Consider the following 10,769-nt stretch of genomic DNA (forward strand, 5'->3'; position numbering starts at 1 on the left):
GCGACGTGCAAGAGCGGTGCTGCGCCTCGCGCGGCGCAGCGCGGCGTCGCGAGGTGCAGCCTGAGGCCGCTGTGGCGACTTCTCTACTATTTCCGTCCAGAATTCATTTAGAATTGATGCAGTTCGGTCGAGTGCTCAATTGAAAATATAATGATAGACTGGGATCTTGTTATAATCGGACTTCTTGCAGAAGAGGAAGAGGATGAAGGCGCGGCGCCCGCGGCTTGTAGATGCGTTCCGCTGCGCCTCGCTGCGCAGCGAGGCGTCGTCCTGCTCATAATTTCAACAAGGGCCGATTTTTCAATCATCTGTTAACTTCTATCTTAGGTATAAACACATTTTCTATACAAAGGCTGTCACAAACATCCTCCGAGCCTTTTTCCCAACTATGTTAGGGTCGGCTTCCAGTCTAACCGGATGTAGCTGAGTACCAGAGCTTTACAAGAAGCGACTGCCTATCTGACCTCCTCAACCCAGTTGCCCGGGCAATCCAATACCCCTTGGTTAGGGTGCTTACATAAAGAAACAGGTTTCCGGTACAGACAAACCTGTACGGGTAGGTACCGATCAGTGCAGGTATAATATTTCAATACAATCCTATTGACTCACTTATAAAGAAACAGGTTACCTGTTTACCTGTTTCTTTAGAATATTATACCTGCACTGATCGGTACCTACCCGTACAGGTTTGTCTGTAGCGGCAACCTGTTTCTTTATGTAAGCACCCTTAGACTGGTCAGACTTACTGGCTTCTGACTACCCGTAACGACTGCCAAGGATGTTCAATGACAGAAAAGTTATCTAGCGATTGAAACGCCTTAGGGTCAGTTCACACCGAGACGCGACGCGACGCGACGATACTCAAAGAGGCCAATGATTTCGCGCTGCGCCGCGCTGCGCCGCGCGGCGTTGCGAGACGCATCGCAACGCCGCGAGGTGCATCTTTTAAAATCGTAGGTACCTAAATAAGATAAAAATAATTATGGTGGGGCTATGTAGTGTGTAATTTCAACACACTACATAACCCCACCATAAGTTTATTATTACTATACTGGTAATCTCAACTGGGTAACAAATTCGCCTTGGAAGTCGTGAACGCTGAGAAGTCATTAGGGGTATCAATCACAGTTACCCAACTATATTGAGGTCAGACTGACCAGATGCGGGCACTGAATATTTTAACGGCTTCGCTTACTGCGGATTTCTATAACGTATCTATCCGCTGTTTTGGGGTTAACGATTGTGATGTAAAATATATGAAGCTAATGTCGAAATTAGCAATGGATAGGTAGTTTCTTTAAAATGACGGGTAGAAATGATGAAGTTAGTAAGTAATGAACGACTTTTTTTTTACATTTTATTTTGTGCCGTTTTTGATGATTGCGGAAATCGTGATATTTCTTTTAAAAAAAGTAGTTGTTACTTTTATAAAGGGTTAAAAATTTAAATTATGTTATTGCTTTAAGAGCTTTCCGACTGTCAATTTAATTTCCTCCTTAAAAATAAACATTTTACTATCGACAGATGCTACAGTTGACAGTTGCTGTCAATTAGTACAAAAAATGCTATCATTACAAAAAAACTGACAGCTGTCACCTGCACATAAGACGCATTGACACTCAAACATACGTAGTGAAAAGCTATTTCTATTCATGGAAACACCATCTTCTCATACACAGAAGCAGAAATAAAACAATACGCGTACAAAATGAGGTCGCCATTTTGCCGTTATCAATCAATAAGACCTGTTTGAACTGAGAGGAAACAAAAGGTACCCACTTTCGTATTCCTAAGAGATACATAAATTATTTTGTATTAACAAAGATGGCTCGATATAGGGTTGTCAGAACTTTGACAATAATAAATGAATGTATTTTCGGTTGAAGTTTCTATGTTTGTCAGTTTTGGAAATGTTTGTCTACTCAATTAAACAGGCTAAAGTTAATTTATATGAAGGTATAAAAAATATCTGTTACTCTGAGTAATCGATTTTTTTAAGCTGTAATTGTTCTCTTAGTAATCTCTACTATCATAATAAAGAGGAAACATTTTTGTTCGTTTATTTGTACCCTCCTGGCTCCGACACTGCTGAAAGGATTTGAAAAATTCTATCTTTGTTGGAAAGCTACATTCTTCCCGCGTAACATAGGCTATTTTTATACCGACACGGAAAAAAAATCCCCTGGGACGCAGGTGAAACCGCGGGAAAACGGCTACTGTTGCATATAATTAAAAAATGTAGTATATTCCCTTTTATTTAGCAGCTGCAGAATATCGGACGGCGCAGCCCTAACAGTTAGCTATCCTCAATAACGAAGTTATTATTCAGTTAGTTTCGAAATAAAATGCAAATTCATATTCCAACACTCGGCCCCAATTGAATTTAAAATGAATTATTTGCGGTCCATAAAATATTCCGCGCTAATATTAATTTATGTGTCAATTAGTTCCAATATTTTACCAGAAGAATGGTTAAATGAATTGTCGTGGCCTTCGGTTCGTGGACATTACAAATGTTTTATTAGCCAATTTCTCTTCGATTTCTGTGAAGACGGAATTCCGAAAAGAGATCTCAACTATCGATAGTTAAAGTTATGTACTCGTGAAATCTGTTATCATCATCATCAGTGTCTGCCTAGCCTTTTGTAATGGGGCTCTAACCCAGTTACCCGGGCAACCCAATACCCCTAGGTAAGACGGTTGTCAGGCTTACTGGCTCCTGTGTACCCTGTTCCGTTAGCACCATCATCAGTATTATTTCTCCCACTGCAGGACACAGAACTCTTCTCATACAGAGAAATAATGAGCGTTAATCACCACTCTTGCTCACGGCGAATTGGTGATCTCAGAGTTTTAAGTCCAGGTTTCCTCAACGATATTTTCCTTCACCTTTACTCGAGTCATTGATACCCAAGATATACTTAAAACACTAACATAATGCTGACTGAAATGTGTGTCAAAAACTTTTGTGCTCGAATGTATATAAAGAAACTCAAACTTATAGTAGCAAAGCTTTCAAGATATTAACGTTGAAGAACATGTTCTTTCTTTAACACATTTTAGAGCCATCTGGTGCCTGAAATGTGTCAAATAATGTCTTAATTTTAGATAGCGATACAGAGGTCAAACTCTGAAGGAATTACACTTTTCGTTGTTTCAGGACTGTATTTTTTAAGTGTTGTGTTATAAATGTTTTACGAAAGCGGCTGAGCCTTAATTGTGTATGTAAATGTAGTAGACGAATGTCTTTGTATGACAGTGATTCGAGCACTACATAACAGATAATGTGCACGTACTTACACACACAAAAGTATGGCTCACTATAGCAACTTTCGTGAGTTAGCTATGCTAATATAATAAAGGGGAAACATTTTTTTGTTTGTTTGAAAGGCTCCGAAACTGATACTGAAACGATTAGAAAAATTATTTCACTGTTGAAAAGCTGAGCACTCTTTCTCTGTAGCATAGGTTTTATTCCCACGAGATGCGGGTGAAACCGCGGGAAAACGGCGGGAAGCAAAGAAACAAGTTGCACAGTTAAATTCTAAAATTGAGATATTCGTGATGATAATGATATGGTCAACCGTTTCAATAGCAGTGAAATAACTAAGAAAATAAAAGATCTTATAACCATTTCTATTCATTAAGTAATAGGTAGGTCTCATAATTAATTCCTTCTAAGTTTGGCCTACTAAAACTTCATTGATGGATCAAAATGACTTGACGTCTTTATCTCCGTAATTATAAAATAGTTGAAAGTTTCATGCGCTCGAAGAAATTTCGAGAGTAGGGTCCATTCTTCCTTAATTGAGTTTTATTATCATTTTCATTTAAGTTTTAAAGACATGTTTCAATCTTCTGCTGGGATTTTTATCTATTTCATATTATAAAAGTGAAGAGTTTGTTTGTTTGCTTGAACGCTCTAATCTCAGGAATTTTCTCGATTTATTTCTGTGTTAGATGGCCCATTTCTCAAGTAGGGCTATATGTTTAGGTTTTGTTTTATCTGGGTACGCAGAGTAATTCCTACGGGACGTGAATGAAACCGGCGTCGGTAGAATTTAGTTTTATACTTCAATTTATACACGGTGATAACTATGTGCTACGTTCAATTTCATAAAAGTAAATTATATCAATTATCTTACTGCACAGAATATTATTTTCATAGAAAAACCAGATTCAATCAATTCATCATAATTTTAAAATGAAATCCATTACAGATTTCAATAAATCTTTATCTTGATTTCCAATGTAAAAATCGCGGAGGAAGTAAAGATGAGCGGATATGCCATAATAAGGAAGGTAAATCAGGCGTCTTCTTCTAGGTCCACTACGTATGGTGGGAGTGATCCAAACGATCAGTTAGTAAACTAACGAGATGTGTGCGTGAGAGGAACCCATCGCTGAGACATCTGTCAAAGATTGGTCTTGATTGATTGGTGATTTTGTTGAAACAAAATGGGTGAGTTCTAAAGGGCGTATGAAGTATGAAGGGCGGATGTACGGAGCTACTAACGTTTTTGGCGACGCTAATATCTTAGGATTTTTTCCGTTATGACATCTCCGCTCATCATTTTGTTCTCAATGGTACAAACGGAATGCCCACGTTGTAAGAAAATCTCTCGTAATTTGCAGAATTACAAGGTCTTCATAAAGTTTTGTCGTGTCCAATAATAACTACGTCTTTTGCTCAGATAATTTAATTTTTCATTTCTAAGGAATATTTTGTAAGTAGGCATAATTTCTTGTAGGTCTAAAATTAGGGACTTTTGAGTTTTTGGGTCATACTATTTTTTATAATAGATGTGTTGCTGGGTAGCCTGTTGCTGATTCTTATTTTGTACAATAAAATACAAATAATGCTGTTAATGTGTTTGTGTTTGTTAGTTGAGATTTAATAAAGTCTCAAAATAGTTAAAAGTAGAAAAGATTTTTAAGATTGTCTTGAAAAACAAAACAGCTGGACGGATTTTATTGAAATTTGGTATGTAGATAGGTGACATCCTGGATTAACACATAGGCTACTTTTTATCAAAACACCACGCGGGTGAAGCCGCTGGCGGAAGCTAGTTTTTAATAATACTTTCTCAGAAAACCGGGGACTTATTGATAAATAATGAAAGTTAAAGTTCAAAAGTACATTCATTTGGATGGATTATAACCTACTTAAATTAAACTTTATGAAATTCAACATAATTAAAAGGGGATTAACACAATATTTACAAAAGAAACAAACAATTGTTTTGTATGTAATTCAAGAGTATTATACATGTATGTTAAACAAAAGATTATAAGTACAATACGTTAAGTAATCCTTGTTTTTCAAGTAGAATTGTTATTGTTTTAATTGTACTTTAACTGAAAGTAAATATGGTTTAATCTACAACATTATATCGTCTTTTGTTTTTTTCTTTACCAAATTATAAAAAGGTTTCAGTTGCTTCCAAATTGAATTGTGTCAAAAGCTTATTTATCATTTGACATGGAATAACTACTGTGTTATTTTAATTCTAATATTAATCTTTCAAGTTTCTGTTTCATAATTGTCAATCTGTCCACTAAAAAAGGCTCGGAAAACATACGAAAATCACTTTTTATCAAAAAATATCTCTAGTTAAATATAAGAAAAAAGAAGGAAGCAAAATGTCAAGTTAAATACATCTTGATTATGTACAAAAGATGGCTAGTATTTCGCATAATGGAAAAGATGGGTACTGTACTTACTACAAGATAGTATTCGTTCACAGGGCTCGTATTAACATATCCTTTGCAAAAAACACATAGAGGTAATATGCAGGTACAAATATATTTTGCCGTACTATCACACGTCCTGAAACATTCAAGTTTATTGAAGTTTTCATCTCGTGGTTCATATTTCCAAGTGAACCGTAGGAAAGAATTCTGTATATAGAATACCAACATGTATTTCCTCACGTTTATGATAGACATATAAAACGTTTACGAGTGTTCTTTTACAGAGGGCATTCTTTTTTAGCTGTTTACTTTAGTTTTTTCCTGTTTTACAAAACGTACACGACTTATGTTAATATAGCTAATAACTGTAATACTAGAGACAAAAATCGTTTTTTAAATTATATTCTAGTGTATATACCTGCGGTTTCACCCGCATTTGCACGTTACTACTCGTTTCAACCGGATAAAAAATAGCCTATGTATCTAGAGTATACACCTCTTTTTTGACATCTTTCGTCTCAATCGGTTTGCCCCTTTTAAACGTGATACTTAGCTTTAAACATAGATAGTCTTACGCATGTATAATATTATAGTAGTAGTAGTAGTTTTACGAACATCGGTCTCGAGCGAATTAACTCTATCAATTTTTATTACACCCAAAACCTTCCCTCATTATTCCATATTTATACAATTGAAGCCAGTATTGAGATGCGTCAAACAATTAATATTAATAGGCAAGAACCTCGGCCAACATGTTAAGAGCTCTCGTTAGGCGGGTCAAGTACTCGATATAGGAGGCCTACAAAATACAATACGGATTTTCTTTTTTCTGTACGTTAGAACCACTTGTAGCTAAGACTAGGTGGTTTGAGGAAGTACTATTTTTGTGGTGCTTACTTTTTTTAGTTATAGTGTAATTCGTAAGTGAAATGTATGTGTTTTTTTTAACCGACTCTCAAAAAGGGTATTTTCATTTAGGATGTTTATGCAATTTTATTTCATGTCTATTGTTTCACTTGAGATTAATGTCACAAGTGCTCTTGACATTTCTCTTTTGGAAAAATGTGTATTCAGCTCAGCAATTATATCCAATTTAAATGACCTGCCTACTCTATACTTTTTTGCAAAAACAACTTTTTCTAAAAATCTCAAAAAAGCCACATGACTCTTTACCTAGAATTATTAAAAGGTTAGAACTAAAGGTGCTAGAAAAGCCTGTAACACCTTTTATTTTCGTCTATATAACATTTAAACTCGAGATAACCAGTAGGCCATTTTTATTTAAACGGTTACTCTCAGTGCTTAACCAGATCAGTTTTCCCCAAAGGTCGATCCGAATGACTATAGCATAGAGTTTGTGATAACGATAAAATCTATCGGACACTCGAATCGATCCAGTTCATGGAGCATACAATGACTAGTGGAGATGTCATAACGCAAAATCTCCCAAGATAACAGCGCGGCAAAACAAAATATTCGGGGGATGAGGAACGTTACTAGCTCCGTCCTTACACGCCTTCTATGGAACCCGACTATTATTTTCAAAATAAAATCATCAATCAATCAAGAACACTCTTAGACATATTTTTTTTATATGACAAGGGGCCCGAATGTCTCATTAGTTCTACTAATCACACATGCCGTTATCGTGACCTACAAGAAGGCGCTTGACCTACCTTCCTTACGGCATCTCCAGTATCTTTCCTTCCTCAGTGATTCAGTTATCAATCCGAGTGGGTTTTTCTTGTCGTTCACTCGAATAGTGCTTACGGTGCCAAATGAACGAATGAAAGGAACGAATGATCGTTTTGATTATTATTTGCGAGATATCGAATGAACGGATCTCGAGATTTGTCTTTTGGTTGGCATTTTTCTGATAAGATAGGCTTTCAATATAAATTGATTTGATTGAATATGTTTTTTGCTACTTTAGCGATAAAAGCAGACTTGGTCAGTGAAGACTTTGATTAACTAAAGTAAGTACTCATTTCTGTTGAGGTTTCGTTGTATTTCAGTATTTGATCTGGAAGTCTTTAGGCCAAAATACTGAGAGTTCTTATTGCAAAAAAGTATTATGTCCAACAACTTATTTAAAAGTAAAGACATGCAGTTTTTGTTTCTGTACAATTTATACCCGTAACAATATAACTAACAGGCTTGCCAGAAAAAGGAAATATCAGAAAAGCACATTTATGTACAAGCTACCCGAAAGGCTGACGAAAATATGTTTCTTTCACACCGGAACCTATTGAACAATGCCTTCTTAAATCTAAGACTTGAATCACTTCTTGCCCCGGGGTCATGGAGTGGCCTCGATGTGAAAATCCTCAAAAAGGAAACGAGCACTCGAACCGAACTCGAGGGGTAACCCCCAAACAGCTTTAACAAGTCATCGGCGATACATTCACACCAATATAATATAGCATTGAAAAAAATGGGAAATGTTTGCCATGTAGAAGATAGTAGAAAGAAATATAAATAAAACAAAACACAAATAAGCCATCAGAAATGGTTCTAAAAAGCTATACGGATTGTGTCTTAAGCCCTTTCACACTAGATAGAGTATTTTGTCTCTGGAAAGACTAGCTATGCGGTCGGTTTTTCTATGCGGGATACATTGCGGTGACCAATGATAATTATAATCTAAACTTGTTCATTTCACATTAAAGTACACAAAATCGGTAACTGTTAAGTTCGCGGTGGCCTCTGTTGGTTAACTCTATTACGGTTCGCATAAATGACAGATAAATAAAGAACGTGTCCTGGGTACTCAAAGAAGACATGGCAATCGATACGTTCAATATATGACAAAAACGTATACAAAAATCTCTTTCTGAATTAAAAAATTAAACCATGATCCTCCTTTTGTCCTCAGGAGTAAAGTAGCAGCACTACTTCTGGACAAGCACCTACAAATCAACGGGATCTCCATGGGCGAAGTCATGCGGGAGAGGCAGAGCATACAGATGCAGCCCATGGCGAGCAGCAAGATGAAGAGGGAGAGGAAAGCTGCCAGGACTCTGGGGATTATCATGTCTGCCTTCTTGGCGTGTTGGCTGCCCTTCTTTTTATGGTGAGTTGTAAATAAGCAACGTTGTGTTATTAACTGATCATATAAGTACCTAACACTATCATATTAATTATATTACGTTATGTAACATGATAAAATAACTTATCCAAGAAATCAATAAAATGTAAATGTTATATTCTTTCGGAAGCCAAAATATAAATAAGCAAGGTAAAAGTAACTAATACCTTTTAAAAAATCTGGCTGCCCCGGTAATCTCTTCCAAGTGCTTTTGAAGGCATATCACCATCACAGTCCGAATAAGATGGCTAACCATTTATCCTAGCACAACAGGTAGAGGTACCTTTATCAAAATCAAAGAGAATTTATTAATACTTGACTAAAATTCTATATCGCCCACGTAGACAAAGTTCTGTAGTATATAAAATAACCACTAAAATCCTGTCCCTTCAATAATTTCTATCTATTTTTGGTGAGAAGATGTGGCTCAACAAACTTTTCAGCAAGCTCCCAAATCTTACGAACATCTAATATATGATCAACTAGAATCCCAATACTACCCCCTTCCACAGCTGTCTGTAGCGATGCTTTCCCCTGTAATTGTAATCTCATGAATTGGTCCTTACACCTGTAACCAGGAGCACTCTGGTCTCACGAGGTTCCTCATACTCTTCTCTTCCACAGGTACATAATCACAGCTCTCTGCGGCGACGCGTGTCCCTCTCCTCCACCCGTCGTGGCGGCAGTCTTCTGGGTGGGCTACTTCAACTCGGCGCTGAACCCGCTCATCTATGCCTACTTCAACAGGGACTTTAGGGCAGCTTTTAGGAAAACTCTGGATTCTTGTTGCAGGTATGTTATGATGGTCAAGTATATGATATTTACTCCTAGGGCAACGCTAAGATATTTACCAATAGTAGTAATTAAGGCGGTCAGTGCAGAAGAAACTGTTATTTTAGCAGAGCAAACTAAAGCATAACAGGATCACCGATAGCATCACAATCATACAGGATAAGGCACAGAAGATTTAAAAATAAATATTTACTCCATTGCAAAATGACTAACTAATACATTACATTAAAATCTAATACGTAATTTCTTCGCTCACCCACTCTCATGCAGCTGCTCACTAACACAACAACACGCATGCCCAGCTTGGTGGAGGCCTTTATCCAGATGTGGTTTTTCGGCTGCGATAACGATAACGCTGGTGACGATGATAACGTTGTTGACGACGTTTCCAAACTGAACAGTAGATTCAATTGGGTATGCACCTATCCTTTGGTCGGCATGACCATTTGCATCAGTTAGAAGAACCCAGCTGTTTAGGAACTTTGCGAACAATACATAAGACCCCTCTTTCTTTCCGCACCAGATCACTCTGCGGAGACATCGCCCGTCGCTACTGTTGTCAGCGCACGCGCCGCGAACAGCATCACTCGAACGCATCATCAGACATACACATGAACAACTGCGTTAAGTCCACATCAGCCGATGTGTTACGCGCCCATCACGCGTCGTGTTCGCGACCAGAGGAGATTGTGTTCGCGACGTAAGCTGTTATAGACCTTATATTCATAAACATTAGGTTGATTTTTGAATGACTGCTGATGATATAATTTGTGTCATGTTAGGTCTTGATTTTTGAGTTTGTAATAGTCTTTATGTTCAATGGAATAAGATTGTTTTTTGTAAAGCAGCTGTCAAGATATTTTATGCAATATAAAGTCTTATTTTCGTGTTTTTTGGTACAATATGTTTAATGAGATTAGGTTGATTTTTAAATGAAAGACTTTGATTGCAAATCATTATTTACTTTTTTATATAGCTGGGTGTTGTTATGTATGGAATTACTAGTTACATATTTTATATTGAATCAAGTATTGAAGAGCTCATTAAAAATAATATAATAGTGTGTGTTAAGAGTACACTAAAATTAAAATAAAGCCTATATTCTTCTAAGTCAGAGACATCATTTCAACTAAGTATTGGTTAATTATTGCTACTAATGAGTTTCCAATAGAAACATCGATTTATTTGATTTCTC

General features: G+C 36.7%; 1 protein-coding gene across 1 annotated transcript in view; it reads left to right on the plus strand.

Moving 5' to 3' along the window:
• The window catches only part of LOC110374292 (octopamine receptor beta-1R), a 64,123-nt gene extending 53,839 nt beyond the window's left edge, over positions 1-10,284 (plus strand). Inside the window, exons 3-5 of the mRNA XM_064040252.1 lie at positions 8,570-8,767; positions 9,407-9,574; positions 10,098-10,284. Coding sequence (XP_063896322.1) covers positions 8,570-8,767; positions 9,407-9,574; positions 10,098-10,278 — 547 coding nt within the window. The 3' untranslated portion in view covers positions 10,279-10,284. The remainder of the gene's footprint in view (positions 1-8,569; positions 8,768-9,406; positions 9,575-10,097) is intronic.
• The last annotated feature ends 485 nt before the right edge of the window (positions 10,285-10,769 follow it).

This window comes from Helicoverpa armigera, chromosome 21 (assembly GCF_030705265.1).
Source record: "Helicoverpa armigera isolate CAAS_96S chromosome 21, ASM3070526v1, whole genome shotgun sequence".
NCBI lineage: Eukaryota > Metazoa > Arthropoda > Insecta > Lepidoptera > Noctuidae > Helicoverpa > Helicoverpa armigera.